We start from the raw sequence: 18,469 nt of genomic DNA on the forward strand, positions 1-18,469 counted from the left end.
GGACTTACCCGCAGAAAGAAACTGGACTATTCAGGTGAGGAGGAGGTGATCAGGGAATGTAGTAATTCTAGTGAAGACGAAGACATTGCTGACCTTCTAGCTGATCCCGTAGCCCATAGCACCAGTTTTGATACAGGGGTAGCCAGCTTATTGGGTAGTGGGAGCATGCCGTGGGCTATTAGGTGGCTTACCCCTTTACTTCAGGAGCTTGAGCTGCATGTCGATGTAGAGTAGATCCGGGACAGTGGCTCTTCCTGGAGGAATGCAGGATACAAGATAAATGCGCCGTTGTCCAGGCAGAGTAAGCAGGATAGTACAGTGTGGAGCTGGGTGTGAGGGCCAGGGGGACTGGCAGACGGCAGACCCGGCATGTAACAGGCATGGAACAGGTCCCAGCCTTGTTTCCGTGGGCGTTGGGGAGGTGGGCCGGCTTCGCCTGCCGGCGGCCAAACCGGGGTGAAAAAGGCTGGGCGGCCAATCGACGGGTGGCAATGGCTGTTGAGGGCATGGATTAGGCTCTGGAGGCTGCCAGGAAAGAAAGGGCGGCCATCTTGGAGCGTGTTACTCCTTGTGTACCTTGATGGTGTCCAGGAGTCAGCAGTAGCCTTCCCAGTTCAGTTTAGGCGGACAGCCTATTCTGTGTCATGCAGCAGCGCTGCTTCAAATTTGGAAGCTCGGGTGCTCGTGCAGATGAATTTTCCGAATTCCGGCGTAACCAATACAGCGCTTGCTGTTAATATAGCACAGATCAGATGATCTCAGTGCTGGGAGCCCGCTGCTCAGAGGCGTAGACAGGGTAGGGCCTGAGCGGGCAAGACCCATCCAAAATCTGTAAATGCCCACTCAGAAGAATTGTATGGGTATTTACATATGTTGATGTCACTGCAGTGGGGCCAACTACATTAGCTCCAGGCCCCACATGCTAGACAATCCTGGCTACGCCTCTGCCGCTGCTCTTGCAGGGGCTGATCCTGGTCGAGGAGCTCCTGCTCCTGGGCTGGGAAGGAGGGACTGGACATATTTAGTTGCAACATTGCATCTAACCCAACCGCACCATGACCTGGTACAATTACGTAGTGTGAACCTCTTTCCTGTGTTTGGACCTAAAAAGTCTACTCCAACACTCTAGCTTTTCATGGATGGAGGGGGAGAAAGGTTAGGAAAGTGTACACAGTCTGGGGGAAAGGAGGGAGCGGCATGACTTCTCACAGAGCAAGATTCAGGCTCTTCGTCTGGAATCTTAGTCCAATTTTATTCTCAAAGTACCAGTACTCCCTTCATCTAAGAATGGCACTCCATATACCAGCCCATTTAAGGCATGGAATGGACTTGGGTGTTAGTGGTGGGAGATCACGCGTAATGGAGATCAGTGGGGGATAATGCTGCCTTACTCTGCACAGGCCGCGGAAGGGATGCATGCGTGATAACAGGGGTAAATTGACTTACATCAGTAGGTACACTTATTTAACTGTCGTAACCAAGCAGCATTTTCGGTTGCAGGAGGAAGAGTCCTTAATCAAGGGTCCCAGCTGTGAGTTAACACCTGTGTGGAAGTGGACAGGCAATGTGTACAAAAAGGGGGTAAGATGGGGAGCTATATGGGAAATGGTTCTGTGCTGCAGTATGATATAATAGTGAGCAGCCCCCACAGCTTAGAAATGCTGAGGAATGGTCCCAGGGGTGTATGTTGGAGGGAGGATACTATGATGAATCTGATGTCATCACTCCTATGGGGACAGGGGACGGAAGCTGCTACCTGCTCCTGACCCTGGGGTGGCTATATGAGGGAGGACCAGATGGGGTGAGGTGAGCCTCAGGGAGATAATATGGCTGGGACCACATCAGAGACAGAAGGCAAGACCAGAGACAGAAGGCAAGTCAGGCAGGCAGCCGCAGGAACCAGAGAACAGCGCCTCAGCCACAGGAGCACAGAGAGAGGCTCAAGCAGCAAGCAGGAGTCACAAAGGACACGGAGGGCGATAGATCTGCAAACTGGAGTTGGAGCACCAAGATAGGCTGAGACGGCTGAACGTGAAGTACCTGAACAGCACGGCAGAAAGCTGGTGAATCCTAGAAAGAAAGAGAAGGACACTGGTAATGATACCAAAGAACACTAAATAATTGTGTATGGAATGAAAGAAGTGTTTTGGGAAGCAAAACCTGAGGGAGGCCAAGGGGTTGGGGGGGGGGGGCGAGAGAAGAAAACCCCTCGCCTCTTGAACATTTGCAAATTCACAAATCTACAAGTAAGTGTAAAGTGAAGCACATAAAAAGCCATGGCAGGAGAGTATACTAGGCAGGCACAAATCTGCAAGTGTGTGCAAAGTAAAGCATGCTAAACCCCTGGCAGGAGAGTATACAAGGCAGGCACAAATCTCCAGGTATGCAAAGGAAAGCACTTTGAAAGCCCTGGCAGGAGAGTATACCAGGCCAATTAAACTGTTTTTTTGTTATTAACTAAGAAACCACCAAGGAAGCTTTGTGCCTTTTTTGAAGTTTTGATAAACCTTGAACAACCACCCAGGGAAAGGAAGACCTTCCCTGGATTTGTGAACCTGATCCATTGGGAACTTTTCTGTTGAAGTACATATATTACTTATATTTCCTTTGAACTTTAACATTTGCGCACCTTTCAAGACTAAAGACATTGGGCCTCATTACGAGGTTGGCGGTAACCCGCCCGTACGACAGGCGGGTTGCTGCCAACCCCATAACACTGAATCTGGCGTCTGACTTCCCGGTGCTACCGGAACATTACAAGTCCCGGCGGCGCCGGATGTCAGGCGCCCGATTTTGGAACTCCCCATTCCCATACAGTCCCATAGGACTCCATGGGAGTAGGGAGACGCAAGCGCTGGCACCGTTGCTTACGTTGCTGGTGCTTCCATGAAGAATCTGCCTAAGAGGGCCAATGCGCCTGTCAGGATCAGACCTGTCAGGTGCAGTGGCCCCGGCAGGCAGACTCGTATTGCGGCGGTCTGGAAACAAGGGTGCCGGTAAGTTTACCGGCACCCTTGTTTCCGGACTGCCACACTTGTAATGAGGCCCATTATCTCTTTACACATTAGAGTTACAATAGAATGTGAGGGCAAGGATAGTATTTCGGACACAGACAGTTTTGCTTTGGACATCTTGACATTGGACAGACCCTTAGTTTTGTTTGAGGTAGGGACAGTGATGTATTTTCCAAACCCTTATTATTTAATAAAGGTCTATAACCACAAATCTGACTTCTCTGTGTCCGTGTCTCATTCTTGGGTCCTCACAATACACAGCAGGGGCTGAGCTGCAAGTGGTACCCTTGGCACTGGATGCTGCTGCCCTTTCAAAAGTATAGGGTACAGCTTCTGAAGCATGGAGGGTGGCATCATGGGTCACAGTACTCCTAGTAGGTAGCAAAAACTCAAGTTGCAAGCTACTAGCCAACCACATTCTCCACCTCTATTCTATACCTACACACAACACACCATTACATCGCCAAGAGTGAAATATCACTAGCCAGTGGCGAGTGCAGATTTTGCACTTTGCTACTAGCCATTCGAATTGTAGACCTTGATGGCTCATTTTAATTTAACAGGGATACAATCACAGAGGCGTTGGAGGACAAATAAGACTTATCTTTGCATTGGCTGAAAAGCAGGGGTGTAAGTGATCAATGGAAAACTGTAGCCTCTTGCTCTAGCACATGTCTGTATGTTCACAGATCTCGTGCAGCTGAAGGTCGTGCCTCCAGTGGGGGACTGCTCCACCGCTAGGGTCTTTCCTACCCAGGGCCATCCCAATCGGTTGAGGACATTGGCTGGGGTGATTGCAGTAGTTTAGATGCTCATCCTGCTTTGCCAGACATTTGACACCTGGTAGTAGCGCTCCGGCCCACAAGAGCAGGACCTGTGCGGTCTACTGCACATCAAGTAGCTGGCACTCTCTCAGTATTGCAAGAAACTGTTTCCCCATTATAGAACACCCATGCATACCACCTCAGTGATCTGCCACTAAACTACTGATTTTGCTCCCATGATGGGTCACTCTTCGGCGCATGTTCAGGCAGTGCATGCCTTGCTTTCGTTTCATAATGGAATTTATTGCAGCACCGGCATGTGATTTTTAAAAAAATGTGCTTACTACTGGGGGGAGAGGCACAGAGTCTATGGAGCACACATGGAGGCTGAGCACTCCATAGCTTTCCACATGCGCATGATTTCTTACTCAACCTGATCTTATTTGCACATGCCAATTTCGAGTGGAAATATGGCGGCCTAGTTCAAGGTACGCTTTAGCTGGTTTTGCTGTTTGGTATTGTACCATGTACACCCACAGTTTTGTTTTCCGCACCCACAGCCATGCCCTACACATCTTCACCTGTATCTTGGAACACCACAATGGTATCCTGCACACCCACAGCGGTACCTTGCACGCACAAAGACAGGCCCTGCACAAACAGCAATATCATGCATGCACACAGCTGTGGCATGCACAGCTTCATCTTTGCACTGAACACCTTCAGCCAGGCCCTTTATATCCTGTGACATGCTCTGTACACTTTCTGACATGCTTAACCACACTACACACCCTAAGCCCTTCTCACTTCAGTATGGCAGGAGAAACTAATATTGTAGCACTTGCTGTGGTGGGGTGGAGGGTGAAGTCTGGCGCAGAGTCCTGCAAGGAATTCATGTTGGAATCACCACTCTGGTATTGGTGATAGGGGTGTGATACAAACATGGGGTGTATTGGGGCTTGGGCGGTGTTCAGGCAAGGCAGCAAGAGAAATGCATGTAAATTCTACATTAGTGCTCTTGGCCAGCGATTGAAAGAACCTAGATGTTACCAGCTGTGACGCAGTACAACTCCCATGCACACAGAAATTACATGGGGAGAACAGTGGGCGTTTCTAAATAATACCCAGTCACAGAATCCCGGATCAGAGTTTGACTTGCTGTACCTTCATCTGCTGGCAACCTTCTGGCCAAGGAACTACAAGGCATCTTCCAGCTACCGGTTGAGACATAAGGAGGCCAGCGTTGCTGGATCACTGCATTTCTAGTCAATAGTGACATTTCCCACCTTTTGTCTTGGCTAGTGTGTGCTTTTCACTCCCGCCCTCATCGCTCGACACAAAATATTTTTAGCTAACTGGACTGCAACCCCTTCACCAAAGAGAGGTGCATAGACCAAAAATAGGGAAGGCAGGAGGAGCAGGCAGAGTTGCAAAGTAATATAGACCAATACACACAGAATCATGACTGATTATTTATCAATGTCGGGGATTGAAATAAAGATTTGATGATTAGGATCTAAAATAAGCTCCTAGCTGTCAGTCATTGCCACGTAAGTAGGGGCCACTTCTGGGGAGCAATAAGCTAGTACACAGTGAGTCTAAAATTCAACTTCACATGAGATTTAAATTGTATTGTGTCCCTTTATGTATGACCTATTTTTCTTTAAATGTCTTCTAGCGGTGTCAAATAGATCTTATGGCATAGCGGCCCTGAGCCCCGTTGATTTACATGGCACAGTGGTAGGTGTTGCCCCTCTGCCCGCGACCCCTTCGCTCCATTGGGTGTCCATTTTTAACTTTTTTTGCGCTCTTGCCCGCCTGTTTTCCCTCCCTGCTTTCTGGTATCTTCGTTCCGCCCTGCCCTTTGCCTGCCCACCGTCCTCCGATTGGACATTGAGGCCCATAGTTTCTTACATGAGGATCCAGGTTGCACATAGCAGCACCAAGCCACTTGATTTACCTGGCACAGTTGTAGGTGTAGCCCCTCTGCCGTGACCCCTTCGCTCCATTGGGTGTCCATTTCTAACTTTCTTTGCACTCTGTTTTGCCTCCCTGCTTCCTGGTCTCTTCATTACATTTGCCCACCGTCCTCGTTTTGGGCTAAGTGACCCTGTTAAAACATTCACTCTGGGCAGCCTCTGCCCTAGGCAGCCACTGGCTAAGGACCACAAGACAAAAGTCAGCTCCCGGAGAAGCAGCTCCACTGCCTGTTTGCCCTTGTTCATCTGGGAAGCCTAGCCTGCTGAAGTCAACCAGCAGCGAATGATAAGGTACTTGTGCTCTGGGCGGGCAGTGCAGCCATTACTGCACTCCAGTAAAACCCCACCACTCTTATTACCTATTATCATATAGCCTAATTGTGTAAGGTAGCCATTTTGGTACTCATTCTAAGTGTGTAAAATAGCTATACTCTAGATGGTGCCTACATTATGTACGGTAGCCATACTTCACATCTTTACTGTTGGTATAGCCTTGTTATATTCCCCAGCTGCGCTCTGAGATATCACTGCGCTGTGCCCTACAGTTAGCCATTGTATTCCGCACCTTAGCTAATTTATGTTGAACATTACCACGCCCTATAACTAGCCATTGTAAGGCGATACGGGCAGAAAGCACAACCATTACTATGCTCCAGAAACCCAGCCACTCTTTCACTACTATTACTACTATGTAAACAGTGCTAACATAGTCAGCCTCTGAGTTGAATGGTGCTACCTCCATAATCAGCCATTGAGATACGCTTCATAGTTAGCCATTGTACTGAATTGTGGAAGGAAATGTGGCGCACCTACATGTATACTAGGGGCGGGAAGACGTCAAGCAGGATTTAGATATATTTTGGGGGAAACTAAATATGTTGTGCCCAAATGTATTTTGGGGGCAGGAAATGTTACAATAGACATATTGAGAAGATTATTAATGTGTCTCAGTCGGATAGATTTGTGAAGATTAGCCATGCGTCACTTTTGATAGAATTTTGAAGATTAACCACCTAGAAGAACTGAGAGTACCTAACTGAGAGTACCTAATGTATTAAACACCCCACTCCTGCTCTTCTCCTGCACACTTCCCTTGTACTATACACGCCAAAGGGCTAGCCAAACTACACACAAGCACACACCCAACATAAATAAGACTTGCATACAACAATCCCAGGCACTAGATCTTGCCCCTACGGACACAACAAGCCAGCGTGGACAACCATAACCTTAAGTACCTGCCAATTTACACATAAAACACAAATACACACCCAACATAACAGCCATTCACATAGAGCAAACAACCTAGGCATTGGGCCTCACCCTTACGGATACAACAAACCAGTGACGCAATCAACCCAGATGCAACCAACACACACAAATGCCAGTTTCTCCTGGTTCTGAACCTATCCTATGCCTATACCCTCACTAACCAACCCTGTCCTCTTTCTTGAAAAGCCACATGAGCACCTGAAGACTGCCTTTGGGTGCTAGCGGTGTGCAGTATAAATCAACATAACATTACACCTGGTGGACTGTCAGTCGAATGTAGCTAACGAGACTCTTCTAGGCTACAATCGGGTTCTGAAAAGCTCACATTTGTGCCATGTTCAAACCCTGTATGAGTTTCCTGCCACCTCCTATTTTACTCACTTGGCCTCTTAGAAAGGTGAGGCCCCTGAGCAGGCCCACATAAAAGTGACAGTTATGCATACGGAAAGGGGAGCCTCTCTGCACTTACACTATGTATGGCTGAAGCCCCTCCAAAGGAACCTGCCCCACTGAGTGGACTGAATGGCATGTAGAGACAACCTGATGGCATTATGAACCCTTCAAGAGAATATTCCTATCGTTAGAATTATTATTATTATTTTACAAAATGTGTCATCAATGCCTGTCTCAGGTAACGGTTTATGAGAGTTACTGCCCCAAAGAAATAACTAAGATGGGAGTAGTCTCGACCATCAAACGATAAACAAAACAGTCCTAGTGGAGTACGTCAAATCAAAATGGCCTATGCTAACAAAACATAATGCCTGACCTATCTATTGTACAAAAAGTGTAAAAAGGAGAAATTTATGCAAAAAGGAAAAATCAGTGTTTAAATGATAATGGGGCTGAACCAGCTCTCCTCCCCACGTTAGACCTCATGGAATAAGGCGATCCTTGTAGGCAGGATAGCGCACTCTGGCTAGGTTTCTAACACAATACACAGTTGAAAACCGTGGATCGAAGCCCGCCTGGCCTTCTACGTTAAAGTCTCTTTCTCTTTTTTTTCTCAACTTTATTTATACATTTAATATTTCACATTGACAACAAAATATAATACAATAACACAATGTTCAAGTAATACTTATGCAATTCCATCATTAACTTTATCCATAAAGAACAATCAAGGATAGAAATTAAAAAATTAAAATGGGAGAAGAAAGAAAATCTATATATATATATATTTTTTTTTTGTTAAATCTCTCCTAGACTACAATAGACAACTAAGCATAGAGATTATTAAATGCCCCCCAAATCATCTCATATTTGTTGAGTTGCTCCTTTGCTTTAAAGGACACCCTCTCTCTCCTGGATAGCAGGGACAAACCTTGCAACCAATCCTCAGTATTCGGAGAAGCATCACTTTTCCAGAATTTTAAAATTTGCTTTTTAGCTAGGAGAAGGGCTCTATATAACCAGAACATTTTGCTATTAGAGAGTCCAATACCCAATGGAATCAAACCTAGCACACCAAGGAGAGGGTCTCTAGGTATAGGTAAGCACGAAACTAGTACCATCCTCTGGAAAACACTATCCCAAAATATCTGTATTTTTCCACATAACCACAACATGTGGAGCGTGCTACCCACCTCTCTGTTACAATTCCAACAGGTGTCTATAGCACTCAACTTGCAAGATTTCATTCTCCATGGTGACCAGTATAGATAGTGATTAATTGTTTGTTGTGTATACCACAAATCCAAATCCACTTTATATTTAACAGGACCCGCACACACACGATTCCATTCAATATCTGACAATGAATTATTCAAATCCGAGTCCCAATTTGCCCTACCACATTGTGGAGCCACACAGGATGCAGAAGGTATAATTGGCTTATACAAGGTAGACGCAGATAAAGGTACAGACTTAGAAAGAAGGAAAATTACCGGCGGTGCATGCACTGCAGCATTCAACTGCGAAAACAATACACCAAAAAGCTCCTGCAAAGCATTATAACGACAAATCACAGTTGCTTTGAGCTTATATTTAAAGTGTAGAAACTCACAGGTAACCATATTCTGACCATCAAAGACCTGCCCAATTCTCCAAATACCTGCATTTTGCCATGAGACCCACGATAAGACCTTACTATTCTGTTTCACAGCCTGTTTTTTCCATAGACATGAATCTTCACACAATAAACCTTTTCACCCCCCGGATCTCATTACCTTTATGCCATTCCTTCACAACATGTTTTATTAAAGGTGGAGTGGTATTAATCGGTAATCTTTTATCTATGAACAAAAGCATCTCTAGTGGTGTGGGAGAGACAGGTTCCTTTTCAATTCTAATCCAACCCTTTCCCTGACTTCCAAAATAATGTTTCAACCAAAACGTTCACAAAGATCCCCCTCTGCCGGGCTCAGACCGTTCACCACACAGTTCTTGTGGGCCCCCCTCTGTCTGGCTAAGACCTCCCACGATAAAGGTCAACACAAAGTTGCAAGGGGGGCTCCCTTCCCCAAGCTTATTATACTTTGGGTCTCCCTCGGTCGGGCTTGGACTACTTTCGGATATCGAAGTCTTTTGAATGTGCGTGGCTTTCTTTACAGACCACCGCAGGACCACTTCGACTCAACGTTTACTGTTTTACTTTCACTCTTCCCTTCTCTAGAAATTAGCCTTCTTCACTTGACTTTTACTGTTTGTTTGTCTTTAGCTTCAAACAATGTACCTTTCACAGAGACTTTCAAATGGGCTACTTCGTTTCACCGAACCACTCTGTTACTTAGTTTAAAGTTCATTCACTGGTCTGCCTTTCTTTGCATATCATCCACACGTATACAGCGGTTACTTGTGATATAATGTTGCTACTTCATTCGCTTTAACACACACCGGTCTCTCAGGTCGCTTGCCAACTCACCGGCTGTGTGCGCTTCTTGTTTTGCGATTTCCAATTTATGAGTCCAGGTTAGTAGCACAGGCTTGACCTCGCCTCCACAACTCTGCTGTTCACCCGGCAGGGTCGCTGGCGTCCTTGAAACACAATGCAATCTTCACTTGTGGGATATGGCTTTCTCACGTGTCTTTCGCGGTCTGTCTGAGGCAACGACTTCCAGTATGGAAGCCTTGGAACTTTCGGCCCTCTGCTCTCGTCCCTTGGTCTGTTGCTCTGCTCCATCAGGTGAGCCTTCGTCCCGGAGGTTCTCGTACTTGTGTTCCGCCTTACTCTGTGTGTGTCTTTAGGTGTTGCCTTTTATTCTTGTGAGGAGAGCTAACTGGTATCAAGTGTAAAGTAGCTGACTTTGCCTGACCCGATTAACGGGACATGTCCAGTACAATGTGACAGAGTTAGCTTGGTTACTTTCAGTCACCTTCTTCCTCAGCCCAGTGTTTGTGTAAGGGGTCAGGGGTTGGGATCTCAGAGTATCCTAAAAAATAGGATGGGTAGATGAACAGAAAAGGGGGGTATACCGCGTCTCACCAATCGGTTGCCTCACCCCCACTCCCATAAAACCCCTCACACAGGTGATCCTCCCACACTGGTCCACCCCCAGGAACTGGATCCAAAAGTGATGGCCGTGTTCTGGCCACCTGGATGACAAGTCCCTGAGGACTAGCGGGTGAGACACCCGTTGGTTTCTCACATTATGCATACACAGTATATGGCTACATGAATCGATGTATTGGTGGTTACACAATATACTGTTATTCTAAACTATTCTGCAACACAAAACATTTTTCTTTCCCAGGACACGTTTAAAAAATATCTGCACACAATAAAGAGGCCGTGGGAGGATGTTGTTGGGCTGCGGAATAAAGTGGAGGATGTTACAAAGCTGGAGGTAAGGGCGTAGTACTTAGCAGATAATTAATTAAAGGAATGGATCATAATGGCAGTGTTTAGTTTTGTGTTTCTAACAGACCATGGCATACGTGTCAGAGGGATCTTGGAGGATCTTGTTCTGATTTGCACCCATCACCTGCACGTTATGACATGTATTTGTTCAGACTGTTCTTCTGGTAACCTCTCCACACACAGCATGACGTGGAGTGTTTTCTATTTATTTCAAGAATTGGCAGGTAACATTGGTGTACAGAAATACATTTTACAAATGAAATTCAAAATGATACAATTTTATTTTGTAAACTCTATCCAAAATCACATATGACAATGCAATTTATCAGTTGTGAATTAATTTGTATTGAAATATACATTTTCGAACTTCAGAACACTGCAGACTGTACAACCTTATGCCATGTATGATTGTGAAGTAATTTGGTCAAACCCAATCCATTTTCCTAAACATTAGTACTGATTGCTTGCTATCTGCCGAATGGGCTTGTTAGATGGTAAAGGTGGAGGGGTGTGTGTGCGTGTGTGTGCGTGCACACGCGTGCATGTATGTATGTATACATAATATATATATTTGATGCTTCTTATTCTTTACCACGCGCCGGCATCTTGCCTGTGCTTAGACTCTGTTGATTAATACCATGCTTACCTCTGAAACTCTGATGCTTGGAAGAACACAAATCTCTTCCCAATTCCAGATTGGAGTTCAGGTGGAATTTCAGCTGCTTTTGTAGAAGGTTCACTTCAGGTCGTAGTGCATACTCATTTGCTGTTTGTGCTGGCACTCTCATTGTTGGTCCACACATATCTGGGGCTACTGATGCGCTGTTGTAGAAGGAAGGGGCTGTGTAACAAGGACAGTACCACTTCATGCTTCTGTTTGAGTTGAATCTCTATTTATTGCTTCATAGTCCTCCTGCATACAGTTATCCCATTGCAACAACAAGGTTCTTCCTGTTTTCTACCACGTGTGGCGGAGAGGACCAAAAGTGATGAGCACCATGGCCTCACCAAAAAATGAGTCCTGATGGGGAGATGGAACCTATCTCACTGTATTAACATAGGACTAACAGGCTGTCAATATCTAGGCAACCTGATCATTGAAATTTAACTTAAACATCTCAAGGTTCCATCAACGCGTGTACCGAACTCATAAGGCACAGAAATGGATGCTAGATTTACTGAACTAATGAATCCTATGGAGGAAGTAGAGCACCAGGTCTCCAGGATTGAAGCGAAAGAAACGCACCTTTCAAAAGATCTTAAAATGGTATTTAAGTGCAACATTGATGATCTCGAGAACCACTAACAGCAAGTGAATGTGAAGATATTTGGACGCGAAGCAAAAGGATGAGACCCTGCTGTACTTGATACAACAACTGACATCTTAAAGAAGGCACCAGCTCAACTGTCGCCATAGGAGTTGTCCGCTGTAATCCAAAGGGTGCATCAAATCTTGCAAAGACAACATCCAAACTGATGTGGCAGTTGCCTACACTTCTCATGTCTTGGTAACATCTTAGCAACTGGAAGATGTGGGAGCCAATAAACCAATCTGTCATGATTTTTTATCATAACCCATTTTTCAGAGCCACTTAGGGCTTTGGCAGAGTAGTGCTATAATCAACCCAAGGCTCTGGAGAGAATTGGATTTCTGTGCTTAGTGCAAGAGAAACCACTATGTGTGAGCTCCTGAAAGGTTTACTATTGGGCAGCATTGTTTTTGTGGGTCTACCCCTAGAACATCTAGGAACCATTTCGTATTACTCTTGTGTAAGTGATTAAGATTAGGCTAACTTCCGAACAGTCTTACACAAGTATCTCCACATGCAAATGAGTGCTTCATTGAACTGATAAATTGAAGCACACTAAGAATTTGCGTATTCCTATTTAGAATTGTATGTATATTTAACCTCTTGTAGAGCTAACATATGAGCTTTTAAAAAATAGTATCCTACTTGTCGGAAGCGTCTGGTGCTCTCAGTGCGGCTAAACGATCGTTTGTGACACGAAGAGGGCCTTTGAGAGGTCCGTTGCTGTAGTGCCCAGCTCACGCTGAGTGAGCTGTTCTGCGCGGTGTCCGGTCATTTTTTCGAATAGAAAAGTTTCGAAAGGCAAACTTTCGAATCCTTTTTTTCGAAATACAAAAGTTTCGAATGACAATTTGATCGAAAAAAAAATTGAAAGTTTGCCTTTCGAAACTTGGGTTAGGGTTAGGGTTGGGAGGTGGGCGTGGGGGTGACACCCCCCCCCCAAATATACACTAAAACCTTGCAACGTTACATGGAGCTGTCCAGTGCTGAAATTACAGGACTGGACAGCTCTGTAACGTTTCAAAGTAAATAAAAAGGCAATTAAATGCCAATATACCCAAAACACTTTGAAACGTTATATGGAGCTGTCCAGTCCTGTAATTTCAGCACTGGACAGCTCCATGTAACGTTTCAACGTTACAAACAAAAAGGCAGTGAAATGCTACTTTTAACATGTAAAAGTGCATTTAATTTGAAACCAATCCATGACTATTGTCGATGGATTGTTTTCGAACGAAATGCACTTTCCATGTTAAACATAGCATGTCGTAGCTTTTGATTTCGAAACTTTTGTTTCGAAACTTTGGCTATTCGAATCTTCGAACAAATGACCATAAACCGTTCTGCGCGCCTGTGCTCCTCGCCCCGTAGACAAGAGCTGAGTAGGGGAGAGGCCTCCGGAGCTACCCTAATTGAGGATTACCCAGACGCCCTTCTGGGCAGAGAGGCAAGAGTGGCGGCCGGTGTTTATATTATATCAGTGCTTACATGGGCTAGTGTATTGTGACTGCTGTTGAGATGTCTGACAGGGCGGTTGGTGAAACAGGTCTTGTTTGAGCCAAGCTCCGGTAAATCCTATTGTACCGTGTGGAGCGGTTCATCTTACTGGCATGTGCGGCAAGAAGCGCCAGTGTTGGAGAGCAGCCTAAATCAAAGGCTGTTTGCACTGGTAAGAGTACACGGAGGGAGTGCTGTCTTGCTGACGATCCTGAGGCTTTGATTCTTGTCTCTGTAGAGAAACCTCCGATTTGATTGGCGGTAGGAAGAAAAGGCCACCCCTTCATTAGGAAGTGTATTTCAACTTCTTGCGCACGCTCTGGCGTAGAGTGTTATTCTGTTGTCTTGCGGGGGATAAGCAGTGGCTTATCCGAAGACTCTTCTCGTAATGTGATTCACGCCTTGTATAGCTGCTTTAAGTAAGATCGTTATGCCCGTAGAGACCTGCGTCTACCATCTGCGGAGCAAGACGAATGGCTCCAATAATAGAAATCATAGCCAGATTTCTAATGACTGTCACTTCAATCTCGATGGCGCAACAACCTAAGAAAGATAAATCTCGATGGCGCAACAACCTAAAAAAGATAAAGGGACACAAGTGGACAGTGCTCAGGCTAAGATCACTGGTTTCTTTCCTGCTTCACACTTCCATACAGAGTCATTGGGAGTAGAGGCGGGCAACTAGGAACCGCCTACAGCGAACACTAATGCATCCACCTCGTTGGTGGAGGACCACTCTTTAGTAAGCCTTGGTCTCGACTTATAAAGGGAATTTCTGGGTCAGCCTTGGCCAAGCACATCTAGATTGGAGGCTAACATGTATGATAATATTATTGGGACCAACTTGTCAGCCTTCCCTAATCTCACCCATATAGCTGACAAGCTTTCCACCTGTAGTCGGGAGTGGACTTTATTGGAGAATACTACACTTTCGTCTGTGGTGTCTGAGAAACATACAGCTTCTCTAGAGGCCTCAGCGATTACCTTGGATACAGTCTTTGGTCTCTGTTCGTCACTTATGAAGGAACAGTGTGAGTTAAGTACTGTTATAGCCATAATTGTGGACATTATTTTGTCTAACAGCAATATGACTTTTAATGGCACTCGGGAAGTCTTTTAGTAATGTGCTGCCCGACCGGTTGGAGTAAGTTAGGATAGAGCCTATGGTGGCTGAGTCAGTGGCGCAGGAAATGGGTAACGGCCACCCCCTTCATGCAGCGAATATCAGAATGGATAGTAGTAACATGGTGGAACTTGATCCCATTATTGATGAGGAGGAGGTCTCCTACAGAAAGCGCAAAAGATATCTACGCAAGCACAACAACAAAAGGTGGTTAAGAAAGAAAAAAGGTAAAACTGTGAAGAGAAAAGACGGGGACGTCAAATAAACCTGTACAAATGTGGGCCCCATTGCCGAAACACACTCTGAGAATATTGCATGCATCAGGTCCTCACCTAAATATGACTTTATCTCATTACACCAAGATCGAGATGCCCCTACCAAACCTGCTCACGGAGTTTGCCTGAAAGTCCCAATGGATAAATGGCTCGATGGTCCTCCTGTGGGAGCTGATTTGCCCGATTCCAACTTGCCTGTAGTGGGTGGCGATGCAACGTATTTACCTAATGTTCAAGCGCACGGCCAGCCTAGCTTGTTTGGTTATGAAACATGGCGCTGCAGAGTACAAAGTGGACTCGAACTTCGTCAAGTCGTCCTCTCACAATTTGGGGAAATCGGTGAAAATTGTGGAATTATTTACTTTGGCAGAAAGCCCCTTAAAAATATATATATATATATATATATATACACATTTTTTTTTTAAATCGTGGAAAAAAGCTTTATTAGTTTCACTTTGTCCCTCACCTGAACTACCAGACCTACACCGTGAAAATAATTGGGCAATAATGCAATCTGTTTCCCCTGTTGTTTAATTGATCATGTTGCATTCAGCGCCATTTCTGAAGCTATGCTTCGATATTATAGTGTGCAAAAAAAATCTGCAGTCTAGAAATAGGGGCTGCCCTATGTTGAACAACCTGGGCGATGAGCGGTTTACACGTGCAAATGTATACAATATGCATCTTCTTTTTTTGCCCTTCTGTGCTTGTTTTTTGTTGTATCGTCTTTTTTTCTAGTCTGTGCCTTTATGCCTGAGTGCCAATAGTGTGCATAATAAATGTAATGTAATATAATATTCCACAGAACATCTCAGCTTGTTATGTTGCCCATACTAATCGTGCAATTAATAAAGCCTGCGACGAAGAGTTGGTACAATGGATTTCCGAACTATTGAAAGTACAGTCTCATTAACCTTCGTGGGATAAATGAGTGTTAAGGGCTGGACTTTGATGACTTCATGTGTCATTTTTGCATTCCAGGAAACTTGTTGATGTGGCAATCTGTAATCTGTATATGGATATATTATGATAATGTATTTATATAGCGCCTATACCCAATGTGTTTCAAAGCGCTTCAAGGCAAGGGAGGGAACAAGGGAAAATACAATGACATTCGTACAGGCCATGAACAACAAGAATGTGAAATTAACTATTGTACTCTGCCTGGTGACATTTCAGATAGTGCAAGAACTACGACACAGATAGGAAGGGAATGGGAAACAGGATGCCTTGCCTACCATTGTTAGACACGCTGTGCAGTGTGGGAAGGGACGACACTCAGGTGGGCTATGTATTGGTGCTCAATCTCGTTTTATATTAACAGAGTTTAGCGCTGATATAAAATCCCTTTATATCCTCAGTGCGATATTAACATGTAAGAATGTGTTTATTGGGCAGATTATTGTACTGTAGGATCCTCCTGGAGGTAAATTCACTCAGGTTATACAGTCCCAACTGGAGATTATATTTGATGAATGGAGTTATGCACGCCTGAAAGCAGGTATTATTGTGGACGGGGATTTTAATTTGTATTGTAGTTTGGTAATTTACGATTCCTTTACAGAGAATGACGTATTGGTATGATGTACGCCTCTGTCATGTGGTGGCCATTCCATAGGGAAAGGTGATAGACAACTATGACATAAATTATGTTGACCCCATTTCAGTGCCTTCCTCTGTCTGTATGGTTTAATGGGAGTGCTTTCTCTCGGATTGATTATATATTTTTTAATCCCCATTTGAAGAAACATGTACAGGAATTTACCAGAGTTCTCCTCCTCTAGTGACAATCGAAAGCTTTGGCTATTTTCGGACGGAAGAAGTGCAGTATTGCTCCTGTGCTCTTACATAACATTACAGTCAATACTTGGGGTAATCGGATTATGTAGTTTGAGACCAATGTGAATAGATGTGACTCTTTGCTAAGTTCTTGTCCTGACCTGACCTGAAACTGGGTTCTAATATGGGCAATGATTTTTAAACTTTTAGATTACTGGAATGTGTACTGCCTATGGTGAAAGCCCCATAGCAATGTATTTGATATATTCATAGATAGAAGGAAGACGAGGCTCCAAAGTAATCTACGTCATATAAGTAGAACTCTGCTTCTCCAGCATGGGGTCTGGCATGGATTCACATGCTCATGAATATTCCCCGTCGTCAGGCTGGGAATCCTCGGTAAAGAAAAAACCAGTATCAGTTTCGTTTCTGATCTGTCTTTCGTAGTAATAACCAATCACTGGTCTCTGCGTCATACTGACCACAGCCAATGACTGCCCTCTACCTAAGCACCGCCTCTGGCAGCCATCTTCAGATTTTACCGCACGTTCATGTGTTGGGATCCTCGTGCTATTGCTCTCGAGCGTTAGTGCTATTTTTTCGCGCTTTTTCACAAAAACTTCGATTCTTTCGGTCAAAAGAGCCTCAAGCTCCACCGATCCTACATCCGATCAACGGGGACCCGTGTCGGATTCATCTGTGCCCCTCAAGGGTGAAGATTTCGTCGAGCTACACTTCGGAGGACTCCAGAAGCTTCTCAGGCCCGGTCTCGGAGATGGCCCAGGAGAAGGGAAGCTCGACGCCCGGAAAGCTGTTCAGGGCCTGCCCTGGATGCCAGCTGCAGAACGTCTTCAAGGAGGACGAACACTCTTTCTGCCTTTACTGCCTTCATGGGGACAAGACGCACGTGGAGAAGGACTGTGCGTTTTGCGGCAACATGTCGGAACGGACCATGAAGGACCGCCATCAACGTCTCGCCAGCTGGCTGGAGGGTAAGAGCCCGTCTGGCGAGAAGAAGAAATCTGAGCGGTCTTCTAAGACCTTTGAGGGCGCCCCGGCGACGGGGGCCCAACATAAGGCCAAGCACCGCGAGTCCGCTGGCACCGGGAGCGCCGAACGGTCGGGCTCTACGGGCGCCAGGCAGGGCGCACCCTCCCCGGCACCATCAACCACGAGCCAACGCTCTGGGTCGGGTAAGAGGAAGGCCGAGCACCCGGCGAAGCTCCTGGAGAGACCCCGGTCGAGCTCTAAGGCAGAGGAGGAGCGTGGCAGTGCCCCCTCCCTCAAGGATAAGGCGGTGAGCGCACCTAAGGTGGTGAAGGCCTTGATCCATTCGACCAAGCCCTCTATCGAAACGGTCGCGGCGGCCCTGGCCCAGCCTGTGGAGGCTGCACCAGTGGTGGCGGCCTCGGGGCCCAGAATCTCCCTGCCTCCTCGGAGGGAGTCTTCTTTCGTGCCCATCGATAGGACCCCCGTGAAACCCTCCGTGGGGAAGAAGGGGGGGCAGGGCGTCGTCGTAGATTCGGCCTCAACCTCAGAAGAGGAACTGATCGAGGTCTTAAGCCACGGCCTAGGCGTGGAACAAGACCAGCCCGTCGGAATGGGCCCCGACGCAGGTGACGACGACGACATCGTCGAGGATACCGACGGGGCCCCT

General features: G+C 45.9%; 1 protein-coding gene across 2 annotated transcripts in view; it reads left to right on the forward strand.

Moving 5' to 3' along the window:
• Window positions 1-18,469, forward strand: part of LOC138521781 (uncharacterized) — a 227,619-nt gene that overhangs the window by 80,305 nt on the left and 128,845 nt on the right. Inside the window, exon 2 of one of the 2 annotated variants that reach the window (XM_069634855.1) lies at window positions 10,722-10,814. The exons of the other annotated variant lie outside the window; for it this stretch is intronic. Within the exon in view, the coding sequence (XP_069490956.1) occupies window positions 10,722-10,814 (93 nt within the window). The remainder of the gene's footprint in view (window positions 1-10,721; window positions 10,815-18,469) is intronic. 2 annotated transcript variants of the gene reach the window in all.

Source organism: Ambystoma mexicanum, chromosome 13 (assembly GCF_040938575.1).
Source record: "Ambystoma mexicanum isolate Mex_15411 chromosome 13, UKY_AmexF1_1, whole genome shotgun sequence".
NCBI lineage: Eukaryota > Metazoa > Chordata > Amphibia > Caudata > Ambystomatidae > Ambystoma > Ambystoma mexicanum.